The sequence below is a fragment of the Chironomus tepperi genome, unplaced genomic scaffold, assembly GCF_022539635.2.
Source record: "Chironomus tepperi strain 1889 unplaced genomic scaffold, CSIRO-AGI_Ctep_v1 contig_33, whole genome shotgun sequence".
NCBI lineage: Eukaryota > Metazoa > Arthropoda > Insecta > Diptera > Chironomidae > Chironomus > Chironomus tepperi.
The window spans coordinates 1,331,551-1,350,875 of record NW_027226155.1 but is presented as its reverse complement, the minus strand read 5'-3'; the positions used below and the strand labels follow the sequence as shown (position 1 = coordinate 1,350,875).

The following is a 19,325-nucleotide window of genomic DNA, read 5'->3' as shown; positions in this document are numbered from 1 at the left end:
ACCTGACAAGCATCCCCACTTCACAAAGAGATACGAGAAAACTATAAAAGAAATGTGTTAAGCGCTCAAAAAGCTCATTTTAATTTTTAAATTGTAAGCGGCTACGTTGTGCGTGATTTTTGGTGTCAAATTTTTATTTTTTTAAAACATATTTCTGGTGTCTTATGTGTTGAAACTTCAGGCTAATGATAGTCTCGTCAGACTAAATTTATCTCGGATATATTTAAGTGAATTAGAGAAATTATTGTGCGTGTCAAAAACAGTTTAAATCACATAAATTAATGTTTATGTTGTAAATTAATATTGTTTTTAGTTTGTAAATAATTTTTTGAGACACTTGTTGAGCCTAACAATAGGTGATATAAATCACCGTAATAAATCGTTAATTATTCTTTAAGTGAAAATAATAAGCGAATTATAAAAGGAGTCAAGGATTGAGCGATTATTATATTAGCAAAGGTAAGGATATTGTGAAAGTGAATTATTGCATATTTTGTGGTTAAGTCACACAGTTGAAATTTTTATAAAATGCTGCAAAATTAAATGGATTTTGAAATTTTAAAATTTAACGGAATCTGGCAATTTGAAAATTTAACGAAACATTTTGAACTTCAAATTTGAGTTTTTTTAAAATTAAAAAATTCGTTAAATTTTATGTTCAAAATTTTTCTCTTATTTCATGGTGTAATTAAGCATTTCTTTTCTTTACAAACATCTGATATCCAACAGACATTTTGTAATTGATTCGCCAATTCGCAATGCTCTAATTTTCAAGTAATTTGAATATCCACACCGTGAAACAATAAAAAACGCATAACCTGCATTTAGTTTCCTAAGCTGCTTCCAGAATTATCTCACTAATAATATGGAAAAATTCTGAATTAATTAAAATATTATGCAACAATCTTGCAGCCTACCTGAAAAGTATGAATTGTTCTGCTATTTTTAATTTATTTGCTCCTGTCAATTAATTTGCAATTCAAGGTTAGGAATAATGTGTAATAAAAATGCAATTGCAGTTCTAAACGTCAGAATTGCAAAATACTGCGTTTTCTGGAATGTTTACATGTCATCCCATTAATGGAAATGCACTTCATATTTTATTAATGGGATAATATACAGTAATTAATTTATTAGGCTTGCCTGAGACAATAATTATCAAGTGTTAGATTATTGAGTAGCTAAACTCACACATTAAGCTGATTATTTAACATACAAATTCATAATTTCGTCAATTACAAACTAAACATATATCATCTCCCTACCATTCATCTGACTTAATAAGAGTATCCAATATGATTTATTCATCATGTTCATGGAAATTAATGGATACTTAATTAGTAGTACATTGTTGTGAAAAGAGAAATTTCGGTAATATACCCGACCAGTGCAACGTATTCGATAGGGCAGCGCTACGTCGCTGTCGACAAGACACGAAGTTGCCCTCATGGGATGATTTTGACCAATTTTTATGACAAAACCTGCAGTTTGTCACATCTTGCTGCTCGGGATATAAATTAAAATTTATCGTCTATGACGGTCATCTTAACAGATGTCTTTATCGATGTAATATCACTGACTGTGCTGATATATATGACAATTTAAATGGAAATTATATTGACATTTCGATGGAATTTCTTCAATAATAAAAATTATTATTTTAAGCTATTCGAGTAAGCTTGCAACTGCACAGATTATTACTTAACATTTGACTGGCTTATCTTTATGCATCTTCTAGAAATACTAAATATTAAGTATACGTGATATCTAGAAATCATTAAAAATTCTTATGACTGTTAATATTTTTCTTAATTTATGCTAATTTTAAGGAGTTGTGTATAAATTACATCTTCCACGAGGAGTTTTTTAGCACCTTTAAATCCTGTATTCCTTAGCACTTATAACATTCTAAAAGAAATGTCAAAAAATTAAGGAGCTGATCATTTACATAAATCTTGAAAACAGAACAAAAATTTATTGATTTGCATTTTGATTTCAAGCAATATAAAAAGGCTGTTTGAATGTCGAATCTCATAAGTGAATGATCTCTAGAACCATGATAAAATGGATATCCATGCATTTTACGATTTGTTTTTCGTTTCAAATGTCAAAAATGCGAGTTTTTTTATTTTTCTTAGAATTGAAATTTGATTAAAGAATAGGTTGTTATGCTGATGCCTTCATATTAGCTATGCTGTTAACAATATTTGCTATGCTGTTACATAAACATTTGGCAATTGTCTGCTAGAATCATAAAAAAAATTCACAGATTGCTTAGATCAAACATTTTCAAAAATTCAAAAAGTTCAAAAGTTTGATCGAAGAATGCCGAAATTGTTCCCGAAGAACACACCGTGTTTGCTAAAGATTCCATCTCGACCGGAACATATGAAAATGTTCCTACCACGGCGACTAGGCGGCAGAATACTTAGAATCAAGTGGCAGCCATTTGACGAAAACATCCAAATTTGACAAGTGGCTACCACTTGATTCCAAGTATACTAGGGCCAGGTCACCATGAATGCAAGCTTTCAATATTTGTCGATCTGTACTATGTCAACATATTAACGGAAATAGGTAAAATTGCTCTGAAGCCATCTTGATGGCTGATTTCGACCAAAGCTTACAGTGAAAAATGCGATTCGCCGCATTGTGCTTCTCGGTGTTGTAAGTATACAGCAATACAGCACATCATCAATTTCAATTTATTACAACCCATTACAACAACCTTCATATGATCTTCAATGATAAGCAATCAACGCACCCACCTTGATCATTTTGACTTCCTATTATCTTTAAGTCCATGACCATAATAACTTTGTCACCTGCGTGATTGGCACCAAAATTCTATCCATGTCATCGATAAAAAATTCCAACTTATGTCATGTGTTTACAAAAAAATTTTCTTCAAATCTTCATTGCCTTATTCTTTTTCACATAAATTGACATAAATCACGGTCGAAAAATCCGGTAAAGATGTAAATAGTTGCGATGTTTGTTACATATCCAGGTGTTTTTGAAGTTACGACTTTTCTGCTATTTTTAAATTGATATTGAATTCAAATAATTATGGAAATTTCTTGTAGGCTTGCTTTTGAGCCATATTTAGGCTTTATTTATGATATTGATGATGCTCGGAATTCCCATAAATTAAATAGTTCTAAAAGATATTTTTAGGGCCAAAAATATCTTGTAATTGGCGCTTATACACAGCTGTGTTATCAGTCGTGGAATTTTCGAACACCTGAGCATTTATAATCATGATTGTGAATTGGAATCAAGTTGTTGTAGGTTATGGTAATAAGATGATGCTGTAATTAAAGCAAAAAAAGTTTGATAAAAATTAAGATAAATCAGTATTTATTGCAGAGTCATGGTCAGTTAAGTGGTTACAGCAGATTGCTTATTATCTACCTTATAAAGTTATAGAGATGTTAAACCTGATATGAAGTAAGACAGAATGAGGTAATTCCAACATGTATGAAGTTTATTCCATAAGAAGTAATGGAAATGAAAAGAAAATTAGATCAAGTTTAACTGTGACCTACAATTGAACATTACGGACTCTCTTGCTGTGCATTTAAATGACTGCAAATGGATGCTTCAAAACAGCTGATATCAGATGACAATTCAAAAAGAAGAGAATGTTGTATTTTCGTGAAACCTTGAACCTTCTTTAATTTCTGAAGATTGCATACTTAAAAATAACAATTAAATGTCTCAATACCGGTTTGGTCAGTGCTTCGAATATTTCAGGATGTCAAATACATGGCCAGTTACAAATGATGCTTAACCCGCGATATTTGCATTCAATGACTTCACATTCTCTTGGTAACATAAATTTCCAATAAGTAGACTGACTAGATTACGGATATATGATTTATTCCACTGGATCTGCCTATATTTAATGTCAGACGATGATAACAGATAGGCTTAGTTCTTAAAATGTTAAAGTTTTCTAAATAGCATAGAGATAAGGGAAGTCAACTACGAATGGTGAACTCAAATATTTTGACATTTTGAATTCAAATTTTCAGTTAATTTATTAAGTCATCATTGGAATGCTTAATGTTAGCATGAACTTAACAGATGGTCAGCCTTTACCGATGTCGATTCTTAATATGGTAATTAGTGTAATATGTAAGCGAGCGTTGTGAAAAGGAAAGGAATTACCTTGAGTGTCCTTGAAATTCATAAAATAAAGAAAAACACCTTTCTCTTCCACTAGAAAGAATTCGTCTCTTTCACGTGCACAATTTATCATTTACGTTTAACCTCCAAACAGTACATACGGAGACAGACACTCTTACACTCTCTATTGCATAATAGCTCTCATTTCTTTGTTATTTTATTTATTTTTAAACTTAAAGGTACATATCGTTATGGGAAATAATACGAAATATACAAACCTTATTATAATAATCAATTGATTTCTCTTTCACATCTGTCTATTGTCTCTCATAACTGAGTGTGTACCACGCTATGACACTTAACATACATATATTCAAAATGACTAATATCAAGTCGTGGTATCTTTTGCATGGTTTTGACAATATTGTCATGAAAATGAAGATTAACTCTTTTGTTCATCAATTCTGGGATGTTTTGCCCAACTATTGATAATACACACCCTAAATTGTAATGCCTCGTGACTTTTTCTCATATCTCATACAATTTTTTTTGAAACAGGAATTAAAGAAAGAAGAAAATCATTCAAAAAGAGAAATTATGTGTGTTATATTGCGTAACGTGATCATCAATCGAATATCACACAATGAGTCACTTGATATTCATCGATACAACAGTATTAACTTCGGTCACTGAAATTTTTTTCAATCATATTTCCATTTCCGAAGTGTTGGATAAAAGTTCGGCGTACTTCCAAAAGGTGAAACTTCGAATGATTGATTGCTGATTATGGAATGAATCTAGTTATGTTAAGTAAATGAGGGACCGACGGATTAAAAACAAGTCGGAAAATCAATCTTATGTCTATTTTTCAAACGAAATGTTTTTATCTAAAAATGACAATGACGTTGATGCCTTGTTTGTGTCGTACGGAATCAAAATAGATTGAAGGATATCTGCTAACATAGGTTTTTTTGTCATATATGATTTTTTTGAGGAAGTTTGGATGTCATTCCTTTAATTTTAGATGTCAACACCTTACCTAATGGATTTGATTTGATGAGAGAATCATTGAATATTAATAGGAGTTCTGCTTACCCGAGCGGCACAATGTTGTTTGTTCGGAGAGTCTCATTTTCTCCTTTTATATGAGTCAAACTCAACAGTCATGGTGACCAACGACTGCTTCACCAACCTCATGTCTTCCTGTTAATACGACGATGTAGCGATCCCCAAGCAAACACATTGTGCTGTTCGGGTTAGCAACCAAAACTTGAACACAATTAAGTTTTGTGGGAAGCTCTTTTGTCTAAAAATTCAAGTTCTTTTTATTGCTTTTGCTAAAAGTCCTTCTAAAATCACATCAATGTGCTATTTTCGCGCCGATGTTGTTGTGATAATTAATACAATAACCTTTTAGGGATATACTCAAAGAAGGTTTTATTCATCATTTTATAGTATTTGCAATCTTATTTTGGGCTGATTCAAGTATTTTGATACTTAAACAACATCCGGATTAAGATATTAAAATCCCTCATAATCCTTGAGAATATTACAAAAGGAATACGTGCCAAACGGAGCATCCAAATCATCTTTGATATTCTATTTGCCCCAATAAATGAATTTGCATCTGATTTTAATCTTGTTTAATGCCAAAATACTTAATTAGAATTTCCAAATTCTATGGATCTTGTTAATACGGTATAAATAGTAGTACTGATATATGGACAATAAATTCGGATGCTGTATTTTCTTAAATTTACGTAGGTACTTAACAATTTTAACAGATTGCTCGCGTAAAAGTTGTTGATATTGAAGAAAAAAAGTGAATGGAAATGATCATATCATCCAATCAAAAGAATATAAAATTACAAAAGGACTCGTTCCAATCGAGTGATTTCAGCGCATTTCTGGTAATGCGATCTGTTATTGATTAATAAATAAATTCGCCAATCTTGATTCAGTAATCACTTTAGACAATAAATTTTATCAATTAACGGCTTTTTAGAATTCAAAATTTTTAACGAAAAATTTTTCTTGCAAAAAGCTTGTTTCGTTAAATTAGAAATTTGTGTTGAAATTGAAAATTAATAAATACCGCATAAATACAAAGTTTTTAAATTGCTAAATGATCGTCGCTTCAAGAACTAGTTGGAATTGAGGTAATGCAAAAAACCAGAGCTCTCTACGATGTCTGGTTAAAAAGTTATTAACTCCAGCCAAACAAAGTGCATCAATATGCTACTCTTAGTAAACAAGTTTGCCAAAATACGCTAAAAAAGGAGAATGACAAAAGGAAAATAAAAATTTCAAATGCAATCCCGTGTCACAACCTGTTCTGAGATAAAGAAATTGTATTAAGAATTTTCGGAATGTCTTTGTCCAAAATGGTACAACATCTCAGTAGTTATGCAAATTTTTTATTTAGTTTGCATTTCTTAAATCAAAAAAGGAGAAAAAGAATTAAAAACACTGAAGACGATCGCGAAAAAAAATCGGGAAATACAGGAAATTATTAGCCAGAACGAATCGTATGGTAAAAAACTTGTTAGTCAAGAAAACGTGCTGAATCTTTAGCATGATGTTTAATTAGACGAGAATTTGTAAGATAAAAATGCAAATCAATTTTTTCCAATCAAAATAAAGAAGCAAAAATCAAGGATACAAAAAGTTCAAAAATGCAAAAATTTTCCTGATACAAAGGTCAGTAGAAGTTTGTCATTAAGCAAGAAAACATCACTTCACGACAATGAATAATGTCATAAATATTTTAATTACAATCCATAGTTAGTAACTGAATGATTTACATAAGTAAGCACGAAAGCAGATGAGAAAATATTTAATATCACTATGACATAGAATAAATTGAGTTCTATTAAATAAGATGCAATAAACGAGTTTTCTGTGTATTTCCGCAATATCATTCAAAAAAGAATCAACATGAAATTAATACGTCGAGTCAATGTGAATGCACTGCATATTAACAGTAATGGATTTCTTCAACAGTAGCGATGAGAAACTTGTTGATTTAATGACACAATATCATCGCTATCCTGCATTTAAAGAATTCGTATCGATAAACAATCTGGTGTGTTAGCTATAAAATGACAATATTGTCTATATCTTGATTAAAGCAGGTTATTCTTGAAGCATGAAACATAAAATTGTTATAGCGAATCTGCTTTTTTTGTTTTGGTCACCAAAATACAATGTAGACGACCGTAGACAAAAAATACTATTGAATTCAAATTAACAAAAATTAAGAAGCATCAAGAGGAGTGTCATAACTTTAGAATATAAATGAACAATAATGAGATGATAAATTGAGAAATAGTATTTTGTACGCAAGACATCAAGCTTCTTTCTTGACTGACGAATAATTGTTTTTATGTGAAAATTAAGTCAAGTGCCTCTGTGGAAAAATCAGCAGGGTGTTTGGCTCAAATTTGTTGCCAACTGCTTACTGAACGAGATCAAAATGAAATTGGAGCTCTGGGGAGCTTTAGATTAAGAAGTGGGTCAGGAACATGAAGTGTTGCTAAAAAAAATAAGAACGAGAGCTACAAGATTACCTTAAGAATTGAGTATTGATAGAACGAAACTGAAAGTATCACTATCAAATTGGCATAACGAAGATCGAAAGAAGAAATTGTAATAATGTTCACGTTAAATTTAGACAAAACCATATAAAACTGCTTGAAACGTTGAGAAATTGCAGGTTATTGCAAATTTACTTAGATATTGCCAAAAAAACGGTCATTTGGTTTTTAAAAAATTCAATATTTTTACTGCACGCTAAATTCTTGCACAATTTTTCTCAATTCTAGATCACAGTAAACTGAAGTGATCAGTAGCTTGCAAATTTGCGCATTATGATAACTAACTGCAATTCATTAAAAATTGTATAATTTACACTTGAGGAGTGATAATTTGCAACTAATTAAATACAATTAATTAAAGAATATTTCTAGAAGGTCCGACGTCCTTTTAACTATTTAGCTAATAAACATGCGAATATTTTGTATCAATTAATCAACATATTCCACATCTATGTCTTAATTTTTTTCGCAACTCAAATGTGCTAATATGTAAATTTATTTAATTGATATTAAATCTACAAAAAAAAAGTAGCTATGTTTAAAGTTAGGCAGTATTATTTAATCACAATTGACCATGACCGCTGTTCACAGCAATTTTCATATTTCTCTTTAAAATTTTCATAGCATGACGTACAGCAAAGACATTGAATGGCACATAAAAAGTGTTTGTCTGCGCTGGAAGTTATCATTCAAGTTCAATATAATTTCCCACAATTTTAGTGCCTTAAAAAGTAGGTCAGTTTTTTTGGGGACCCACTTTAAGATCGCACGAAGGGTCAATTATGAAATTTAATGAATTAATCCCAAAAAACTTTTTAATTTAAAAAACAAATGAGAAAATATGTAGGCACTAGAAATAACGCAATTCATGTAATTAAGCTTTTCTTTTTCATCAGTTTTAAAAATGTAACAATAAATCCGATGCGGTATTCAGTGGAAAAATAACTTTTTATGTATTACGCCACATTTCTCATACAGCCGAAAAAAAAATCACTTTTACTTTCACAAACCACATCTCTCATTGACCAATAAAAAGAAGCAGGAAATTGAGATGCTGTGCGAACAGTAACCAAAAAAAATAGTCATGACAATATCTTTAGACCAAATAAACATTTCACTTCAATCTCCCTATTGTTGTCAATAAAAGTGTTAGTGACGTCTCGCCTCTAGTATTAGGCACATGTATGCATGCATATTGAGGCTTTTTTCTTTACATTAAGTAACTCATATTTGAACACTAGACTTAAATGCGCGAGACAAATAAAATAACATTTTTGTGTATATGAAGAAGAAACGCAGTAAGGAAATGAATAGATATCTCTTAACTAAGCAGACTTTGATAACAGCGCTGATTTAAATTAAGTTTGAAAACTTGATTCTTAGCTTTAAAATTATAATTTTTTTTATGCTTAATAAATGTCTTGTCAAAAATCAATAGTAAATAGCTGAAAGCCTGTTGCTATGATAAATTGACTGAAAATGTATCCGCAGACAGTATTTTTCCACAAAACTGCTGTTATATAGTCACGTAAAAACAAATCAATGCATAAATTAGACCAAATTTTACGGTTAAGGTCTGGAAACTTTGTTTACAAAAATCATTCTCGTTTTTGGCAAGGAATTCAATTTTTTAAGATTCCCAAGCCAGCAAAAACAAATGTTTACGTCTGCACAGTCCATGTTGACCTATAACTAGTTTGTTTATCAATTCCTATTTGAAGGTTGCTTAATATTAATGTAATGTTGCGAGTATTGTACGATTCTTTATCATATTGACAACATCCGAACGACACTGTTCACTAGCACACATCCTACGTCACCGAGTTAACGATAAGCAAGAACAGCACAAGCCGGTTTATACCGGATCTATAATCCGGTATAGAGCGAGACTCCGACACAGTGCCGAGTTTGAAGCGATTCCGGAAGCAAATCAGAGTTACGCCGTCCTTGGGCCGGATGTTTGATCAATTAATCGATTTGTGCTTTTTGGAAATACTCGAAATCGCTCTGATGAATAATTTCCACTCATATTTCCAGCGAAAAGTGCGTAATGTGCCGCTTGGTAACACTGTATAATGATGTAAGGTTTGAGAGAGTTCGCACTTTCAGATTCATCTCCATATGACCTAATTCCCCAAATTTGGCTCTACTTCGAAAACGCATTGAATTTTCTAACCTAAAAAAATTGCAAATTCTAAGTCAAACTCTTGATTCTCGTCATTCTGACAATCGTTCATCTTACTTCATCCATACAGATCTTTAACCACAAGCAAGACCATCAAAAATGAAAGTATAACACAGACAAATACGTTCTGACATGAAAATAGGCCAAAACTCATTAACCTTGACCGCACAAGATACAGACTCACTTTCATTACATTATGAGCTTAAGTTTGCCACCTGATTGTCTCTTATGCTGGCATTTGTTATTTTTTAAGAAAGGATTTCTGTACTTTAATTACATAAATCATATTTTGTTGATATCTTAACTGACTTAAAATTGTCTGTAATTAACAACATTCATCCGAAGAAATTGTTGTTATTTTAACAAGTCAATTGACTCAGTCATCTAGTCAAGTACATTGGGTAAATGTGACACAACATTTTACTCGGCGAATAAGGTACTCAAATAAGTTATTAAGTGTGATAGATGAAAAATTAATGTACGCAATATAATTGTTTGCATGCTTGTTATAGCGAATATTTGCGTCTATTGATCGGATCGAGAGTTGCACGCGTTGACGATGAATTGCAAAAATTAGATTTGAAAAATGAGATGAATTGTGAGGGATCGGGGATTGTTTACTTGTGATGTAACAAGAATAATAGATTTTTTGATCCTCTAATCCAGTGGTAGGCAATCTTAGTACCGTGACTTAATAGTGTACCGCCAAAATTTTTGGAAATACCCTGATCGGTATGCCATTTACGATTCTGGTCGAGGAATACTACCAAGTTGTACCGCGAAAAATAAAAGAATGCCCACTACTGCTCCAACACCTTTCCTCGTTTTGTAACGTCCTCAAAGAACATCACCCCGTAAGGCATACAGCATAGGAAAAAGCTAAAAATCCAGTCCAAGACTTGCGAGTATCTAATCCAGATTCTAATCCCATGTCAGATAAATTCGATGATATCCCTCAAACCAGAGTCACGTCTGTCGTGTACTCCGGGTCACGTAATTAGTGAACGGCCCCTTTATTTTGCTACAATTTCCATTTCTATCTGACATGCGTAAATGAAATTAAATTAAATTCAGAAATTTTGAATAACAAGGTATGCACCCCTCCCCCTCCCCCTTTCTGGTTATGCCTAAAAAAGCTTTTATATCTCAATGAATAAGCCTTAATTTTACATTTATTTTGGATAATGCCAAAATAAAGTTTACATTTAATAAGAGATTATTTAATCCGGCAAAGAAAAGAAAAATTTAAAAATTCATTTCATTTGAATGCAGCAATAAGGCAATGAATTAAACTTTTTTTAATATACATTTTATTTTCTCTACTTATTATGCTTGCATAAGCACCTTAATTATAACAATAACATATTTTTTTTGGGTATTTCAGATGAATTACATAAATCGCTTTTGTGCTGGATGGCGAGACTTAATGGAAAATAAATCAGATCCAAGAACGTCAGAATGGTTTTTAATGTCATCACCTCTACCAACCGCAGCAATTTGTCTAGCATATGTAGTCATAGTCAAGGTAAGATGACATTTTATTTACATATAAATTAGATAAATATCGTTCATTTACTTTTCGCAGGTTGTCGGACCTAAATTAATGGAAAATAGGAAGCCATATAAGCTTAAAAATGTACTTGTAATTTACAACTTCCTGCAAGTGATTTTTAGTACTTGGCTTTTTTACGAGGCCAGTGCGACTGGATGGCTAACAGATTACAGCTATCGATGTCAACCGGTAGATTATTCAAGATCGGAAAGGGCATTGAGAATAGCATCGGGATGTTATTGGTATTACATAAGTAAATTTACTGAATTCCTCGACACATTTTTCTTTGTTATGCGCAAACGATATGATCAAGTTTCAACATTACACGTCATACATCACGGAATTATGCCATTTTCTGGTAAGTTTGCGATCCTCATTATCACATGTACAATAAAAAAGAGTTTCATTAATTTATTTTTTTCTTAATTATAGTTTGGTGGGGTGTAAAATTCACTCCCGGCGGTCACAGCTCATTCTTTGGATTTATTAACACATTTGTGCACATTGTTATGTACTTCTATTATATGTTAGCCGCAATGGGACCACAAATGCAGAAATATCTATGGTGGAAGAAATATTTGACACTCTTACAAATGGTCCAATTTATCATGGTCATGGTTCATGCCTTCCAACTACTCCTCTACAATCCCTGTAATTATCCAATTGCATTTGTCTGGTGGATTGGAGCTCATGCAGTCATGTTTTACTTCTTGTTTAGTAATTTTTATAAACAAGCTTATAAGAAGGTAATTTAGTTAATTTCTTTATATCCACTTAATTGTTTTTAATGTCCAACCATAAATTATAAAATTACAGAAGAGAATTGCTGCTGAACATAAGAAAGATAGACAAAATAAGTGCATCAATAACAATGATAGTACTAAAGATTACAATTTAGGAACTACTCAGCTTTATTATTCACCAACAGATAAAATGGAGGAAAGTTATAGTACGACAAGACAGAGAGTATTTATTGGTTCCAAAAATTAGCTTTAAATGATAAATAAAACAAAATCTCAATATTTTATTAATAAACATAACCTTATAATTAAAAAGCAATGTAAAAAGCTCATTTTGTAGGCGGATGTGGACTAGAGTGCAATTTTTGTTCGACTCATTATTAATTAAATTAAATTTTGAAGTCATCTGTAAGAGTTCGGCAGACAACAGATGGCTTTGAGATAATTTGAATAATTTTTGTTTTGAAATGCTTACTATAATTAGATTTTTGTAATTTAAGATGTTTTTTGACAATATAAAAAAGTACCAAAATTTTACTCAATGATTGAAAGCAACTTTCTAAAATTTGGCAACAGCAAGCATAAGTTGTTACATTCACATGTCATTTTGAATATTTTATCATATCTTTTATTTAAAATTTTGACATAACTTGTGTGCTCCTACCTAAAATTTTAAACAAAATTGGTCAAACATACTTCGGTGACCTGAATTTGGCGATAGGCTGACTTCCTCTTGAATATTTCCAAAACCAAATTCAATACTGTCTCTGTCGACAGATTCCTTCCATGAATCCTTTGGACGTTCTTGTGACTTTGTAACAATTGGTCAAAATTGACGCAAAATCCCACAAATAAACAAAAAAGAAGGCAAATCCAATGAGCGAACTTTCAAAATCTATTAAAAAGTAGCCAAATTAACTCGCATTAGTCAATCCATCCAGCCATTAAATGTGAATATAGTGCATAAGCAAAAAAAAAATGCTCAAATTTAATGCATGTTAATTATTAAGCCTCTTTTGGAAGAAGATGAAGTTTTTCTTATGCCATTTGTAAACCTCATATTTCTCTAATTCCATCATAATTGTTAATTAAATTGAATCGAAAGAAGAAAAAAAACGCATTATAATTTTATAATAGAATTTAAGAAGAAACAACATAGCTTTGTGTAGTAGAAGGTATTGATTGAAATAAAAATAAAAAGAAAAATAAAATATCGGAACTGATGAAAGAAGAAATTGGTGATTTCATTTTACCTACGTTAATATGAGTTTTTTTTTATCCAAATACCTAGCTTACATCATATGGTTATGAAAAATAACAAAGATAATAAAAAAATGTATTTAATTGTATAGGTAGACGTGAAATTCAGATAAACTGATGAAAAGGTTTGATACTTGAATGCATGAACAATTGACCTACAATTATCGCTTTATTATAACAATGTGATAATCTTAACGACTTTCTATAATTCAAATATATAACGTTCATTTGAGATTCAAATAATAAGGTAACTAAACCGAAACGAACAAAGTTCAATTAACTGAACGAATAATTTTCATAGCAATTTCAGCAACAAAGTTTTCTTCATAAATTAACTATTAATTAAGCAATTATCATATGAGAAAACGAGCTTGTGCAGATCTATGGTATGGTCTGTGGATTCCAATTCAGGTCATCAGTAAGCACTGGACTACTCTAGAGTATAGATTGACAAACTTTTGTTTACAAAAAAGGCAAAACACGAAAAAGAGAAGTTAACGGTCGATAAAATTTTATATCCAGTTAGACGAAAAGCACGATAAAGGTCTAAATAGCCAGACTCGTCTAAAAGAGGTATTTTTTTAAGTTACATCATTTTAACATTTTCCAGTATGTATATGAATATTGTCGAAGATACATACGGTTTTTCGGTCCATAGAATAATTTTTACTAAATTAAGCATTTTAATAGCATTTTAAGCTGTTAATAGTTTATTTATTAAAGAATAGTTTCAAGTTTAAGAATTTTAGTATCAAAATAGTAAGAAGTGAGTATGTGAACCTAAGTTATTTATCAAAAAAATATCAGGTTTATGAAGAAATTGAGTTAATTTGAATAGAAAGTGTGCGAAGAAAGAAAGTAAAATTAGTTTTCGACAAAAAAGAGAAATATTCAATAACATGTAAGAGATTTCCTTATGATCTTTATTTATTGACATTGCCTCAATATCTCTCAATAATTTTGGTGACCTACAAATTCCTTAAAAAAATTTTTTTGTTTTTGCTAAAATATTTCATAAATTTATTTTATTTTTTTTTGTTTCATTCATTTCTGGTTTGAGGAAATTCAGAATCAGCTATTTTTAACGAAAATACATTTTCGAGGTTTATGTAGGTGACCATAAACTATACATACATGCATCATAAATACTTAATACACTTAATTTAGGCCCAACAGAGAAATTTTTTTTTTGTGAGCTTCATACGATTCCGTATCAGAAAATTTTCGTAGCCGTGAGTGATTCACTAAATAAAAAATTCAACATTATAATCTCTTCCAATAAAAAATAAAAAATGGAAAATTAAATAGTCGATCAATTTTCTAAACCGTATCATGGACAAAAAATCCTTAATTACGCGATAAGATTCGGAATTGTGAGATAAAAATAGATAAAATTATGATTCATTACTATTATGAACCATGTCAAAAATAAAAGATATTTTTTTGGCATGAATTTATTAATTTATAAAAATAGGCAGTAGAGTAAATCTCTTCTGCTAGATCATACTTTTCAATGCTAAAAGATTCTATTTTTCTCTACATCATCATCATCATCATCTACTTTTTTTTTCTACTCATTCATATGGTACACGACGAAAAAATTTATTACAAGCCACAGCTCTACGTTATTTTATAATCTCGATCTATTTACCATGTTCCATTATTAATGATTATGATCAGCAAAAAAAAAAAAAAGTTCACTTCCATTTCGCAAAATCACCGCTAAAATCGTCATTAATTTTTTGTTTTCTTTCCACAAGCTCTTTTTTTAATGTAGAGATGAAACTTGAAAGTTACTATGTCAATATTTCGCATAATTTTTTCTCACACATTCATTCAATAATATTTTTTAGCGCGATTCCATTCATGTATGAATGAATTTGAGGAGGTTTTTAAGTTTGTCATAATCATTTGAGTGTGGTCACTTGTTGGACTAACATAATATAAATCTCAAACATCTGTCTGGAGTTGTTCCATATAATATAAAAAATACAAAAGTCTTATGGTATTAAAAGTACTTCCGTTATCTTGAAAGAGTTACAGTTGCTAGTATTAAATAGATTTGATAACAGTGAGACGGATTTTCAGTATGTTTAGACATCAATTCTTCCGATACGTACTGACTGAACATCAAGATTAAGTTTGATTCTTTTCGTTATGTTCAACATGTGTCTCCTTTTTAAGATTCATTTACGCTTTTTAATTTATCTATGTGATACTCATTTTTGGCTAGCATTTTGTCTGTGCGACGTTTTAAGTAGTGCGACAAGTTTCTAAATTAAATATTCATTAATGTTTTAAGGCTTATAGTGAAATTAATGAGCAAATAATGTGTTTCGTCATTTAAAAGAAATAATTCAAAGATTGTCAAACCTTTTTCGCATTAAAAAGTTATTAAAAGTGCGTTTAAGTGTCTGGCACTTAAACGGTTTCTTTGACTCGAGCTCTTCTTGGTAGCAAAATTAAGAAAAATGTCGAAAATCCTCTTGTTATTGATCGAGGGATTTAAGCGCATTTTTGTCCAGTTATCAATATTTGATAAGCAAAAATTAAGCTTTATTAAATTTAAATTCATTTAAAAATGAGCTAAAAATTGTGCAAAATTTAACGGTGAAAAATAATTTAAAATTTTAAAGAGTTGAAAATGTGAATTTTTTGCATGGAAAATTGAAAAATCGTTAATTAAAGCACTTAATCGTGGTTCTAAGCTACCAAACCAATCAATAAGCCAGTACCCCGATGGTACGGAGCAAGTGCTTCAAACCCGATCTCTCTACGATGTCTGGTTGTTGAGATCTCGAATCTCATCCAGCAACCCAACCAGCTGATCAAAGTGAAATTAAAAGCGTCATTTTCTTTTAAAAATGCGTTAAAAAATTACACATTCAAGAACTCGTGTAAAACTAATAGAATTCACAGACGTAAAAAAATCATCACATGGGTTTGAAGAAGAAAAATAAATTTCCTATGCTTCCTCTTCTTCTTTTCTGTATATTTTTTCTGAATTTCTTCATACGTCTTTCCAAATTTATCGGCTTTAAAGAAATCTTATCAAAAATAGCTTCTAAAGATTTCCATGGATGAAGACGTAATAAGAAAAATATATAGGTGACTGTAACTTGACATTATTTTATTTTTATTTTTAGTAATTATCAACCTTACCCACAAAAATGGCTTATCTACTGCAAGACTTGTACGACTGGTATCATGATTTAATGGACAATCAATCAGGTATGGACATACTTATAAACATCCATAAATGTTGTGCTAATTTCTTCTCTTCTGTTGATAGATTCTCGTGTCAAAGACTGGCCTATGATGCAATCACCGGTACCAACACTTTTACTCTGTTTAAGCTATGCATACTTTTGTAAATCATTAGCTCCTCGCCTTATGGAGAATCGAAAACCTTTTGATCTTAGGAAAACTTTAGTAGTTTATAATCTGTTTCAAACAGTATTCAGCGCATGGATATTTTATGAGGTTCGATAGTACTTCTTGATAATTAAATATTTAAAAAATTTTAATACTATTTTTTCTATTTTTAGTATTTACAAAGCGGTTGGCTTCGTGATTATAGCTATAGATGTCAACCTGTTGATTATACACCAAAAGGATTAAGAATGGCGGAAACATGTTGGTGGTATTACATATCAAAATTCACCGAATTCTTCGACACTTTCTTTTTCATATTGAGAAAAAAATATGAGCATGTATCAACTCTACATGTTATTCATCACGGAGTGATGCCGTTTAGCGGTAAAGACAAAACGAAAATGAAAATGAAACTCGCATTGTCAACCTTTGCGGGGGTTATTTAAAGCGCACATATTTGGGTCAACGATGTTTTGAGTCAATTTAATGATTTTTTTTTTTGGAATTTGAATTTCAAGTTCAATTTTTAATGAATTTTTAAAATTCAAAGAAATTTCTCAGTCCAAAATTCAACGATTTTTTAAAATTTGAATTTCAAGTTCAATTTTTAGTGAACTTTGAAATCAATATATATATATGTGGTCATATGAAAAAGTGACCGTTAAATTTTTGAAATTTACTAACACCATCATTAGTATTTTACACGGAGAACAATGGAAAAATGTGATGGTGTTAGTTTTGTTTGGGGCGATTTTGGGGCGAAGTTTGTCTGCATGACCACATATATATATATTGTTTCAAATTTTAACGAAAGTGCTAAGTTCAAAATTTAACGAATCATTTAGTTCAATATTTGATCATTTTAAAATGTGTTATTTAACGACTTAATTGCACCAAACGCGATTTAATTAAAGTAATGCATAAAATATATGACTTAAGCACGAAGTCGGCCATAAAGATAAAAGCATGTTGATCAAAAAAATGCGCTAAAAAGTCGGACTATACATATAATTTAAATTCATTAAATTACCTTTCTCTCTTCCCTTTTAGTCTGGATGGGAATGAAATTTGCTCCTGGTGGTCACAGTACCTTTTTTGCCATGCTTAACTCCTTTGTTCATATTGTAATGTATTTCTACTATATGCTCGCCGCAATGGGCCCACAAGTGCAAAAATATTTGTGGTGGAAAAGATATTTAACAGCTTTCCAAATGGTAAGATTTTTTGTTTCTTTTCATTTTAATATTAAAATAAAAAAAAACTTTCCAATTTTTTTTAATTAATTTGATATGAGATACGGGAAATGGCGCATCATCTTAAATAAATTTACAGTTATTTTTTTGGTTTTCCTCAACCGCTGATTTCATTGAATCATATTTAATGCTTATTACTTAACTCAATAATTATTCATCCTATTAATTATTCATATCTTTTTATTTCCTTTGTAGATTCAATTTGTAGCCATATTCACTCATCAATTCCAACTTTTGTGGACTGATTGTGATTATCCAAAAGGCTTTATGGTTTGGATTGGACTTCATGGAGTCATGTTCTTATTCCTCTTTTCTGATTTCTATAAACAAAGTTATCTTAAGAAGAAAGAGAAAATAAGAGCGGCTGAGAAGAAGGCATCCGAGAACGGAAAAGTTTATCTCAATGGAGATAGTAAACCAAATGTTTTGGTAAGCATTAAAATTAATTTTCATGAAATTTTGTTCTGAAAAGTTCTCGTCAGAATTTTCTTTAATTCAAAATTTTTAACGGTTATTCTAAATTCAAATTCAATTTAGAATTCAAAAATGTAGAGTTCAAAATTTGAACTTTCCCAAAAATTTTCGAAAATGCCAAAGACGTTAGAAAATTCTGACGATATTAATACTACTACAAAACATCATTTCTCGTTCAAAATTTTGAGAATTCATTGATGATTTGATAAATCTTTCTTCAAGTTGAGTCAAGAGGAGCATCTAAATGGAGGCAATTATCTCAATGGACATATAGAAAAGAATGGCCAAATCACCAACGGAATCACATCAAATGGTTCAATTAGATCGAGGAAATAAGATGACAATTGTGTTCATTACATAAAAAGAAAAAAATATTAATATACAGATATAAAAACAAAAATAATATATTTAATTTTTATTAGATATAATATAAAAGAACAAAATTAATGACACACAAGATCAAACTTTTCTTTTTTTAAGGAAAAGTAAATCATTTTTTTAAAGAAAGAAATTAACAATATTTAGCTATGTATCATAAATTTATTTAAACGAAAATGAAGGGTAATTGTTTTTTTAATATTGATAATGATAATAATATAAAGAGGAATATTTTATTATATTGAAAACCTTATGTATTATATTTAGGTAATATAAAAATGTTTTTTGAGTTATTCTTTTTTTTTAAAAAAAAATCAACAATAAACGAAAAAAATGAGATGTTATAAAAAAATAACTGATTTTTTATTTTTGAAAATTTCA

The 19,325-nt window shown here is 30.4% G+C and overlaps 2 protein-coding genes across 5 annotated transcripts; both read left to right on the top strand.

The window, feature by feature from the left end:
• The first annotated feature begins 107 nt into the window (after nucleotides 1–107).
• Nucleotides 108–13,439, top strand: LOC139094597 (very long chain fatty acid elongase 7-like). 2 transcript variants are annotated; one of them, XM_070645718.1, is made up of 5 exons: nucleotides 108–459; nucleotides 11,297–11,437; nucleotides 11,498–11,822; nucleotides 11,897–12,210; nucleotides 12,281–13,439. In XM_070645718.1, the coding sequence occupies exons 2-5, from the start codon at nucleotides 11,297–11,299 to the stop codon at nucleotides 12,452–12,454; spliced, it is 954 nt and encodes a 317-aa protein (XP_070501819.1). In that variant the 5' UTR covers nucleotides 108–459; the 3' UTR covers nucleotides 12,455–13,439. The 2 variants fall into 2 exon arrangements, with proteins under 2 accessions (XP_070501819.1, XP_070501827.1); XM_070645726.1 differs by lacking the exon at nucleotides 108–459 and adding an exon at nucleotides 6,867–6,939.
• Nucleotides 13,440–14,088: 649 nt separating this feature from the next.
• Nucleotides 14,089–19,167, top strand: LOC139094126 (very long chain fatty acid elongase AAEL008004-like). 3 transcript variants are annotated; one of them, XM_070645061.1, is made up of 7 exons: nucleotides 14,089–14,230; nucleotides 16,611–16,695; nucleotides 16,757–16,947; nucleotides 17,013–17,223; nucleotides 17,890–18,053; nucleotides 18,288–18,521; nucleotides 18,789–19,167. In XM_070645061.1, the coding sequence occupies exons 2-7, from the start codon at nucleotides 16,635–16,637 to the stop codon at nucleotides 18,900–18,902; spliced, it is 975 nt and encodes a 324-aa protein (XP_070501162.1). In that variant the 5' UTR covers nucleotides 14,089–14,230; nucleotides 16,611–16,634; the 3' UTR covers nucleotides 18,903–19,167. The 3 variants fall into 3 exon arrangements, with proteins under 3 accessions (XP_070501162.1, XP_070501169.1, XP_070501179.1); XM_070645068.1 differs by having other exon boundaries at nucleotides 14,230–14,365; XM_070645078.1 differs by lacking the exon at nucleotides 14,089–14,230 and adding an exon at nucleotides 16,534–16,552.
• Nucleotides 19,168–19,325: the final 158 nt, after the last annotated feature.

Coding starts and splice junctions, on each gene's coding strand:
- LOC139094126 (XM_070645061.1), top strand. CDS start 16,635: ATGGCTTATCTACTGCAAGACTTGTACGACTGGTATCATGATTTAATG. Junction 17,224..17,889: donor CGGAGTGATGCCGTTTAGCG/GTAAAGACAAAA, acceptor CTTCCCTTTTAG/TCTGGATGGGAATGAAATTT. Junction 18,054..18,287: donor ATTTAACAGCTTTCCAAATG/GTAAGATTTTTT, acceptor TTTCCTTTGTAG/ATTCAATTTGTAGCCATATT.
- LOC139094597 (XM_070645718.1), top strand. CDS start 11,297: ATGAATTACATAAATCGCTTTTGTGCTGGATGGCGAGACTTAATGGAA. Junction 11,823..11,896: donor CGGAATTATGCCATTTTCTG/GTAAGTTTGCGA, acceptor TCTTAATTATAG/TTTGGTGGGGTGTAAAATTC. Junction 12,211..12,280: donor ATAAACAAGCTTATAAGAAG/GTAATTTAGTTA, acceptor ATAAAATTACAG/AAGAGAATTGCTGCTGAACA.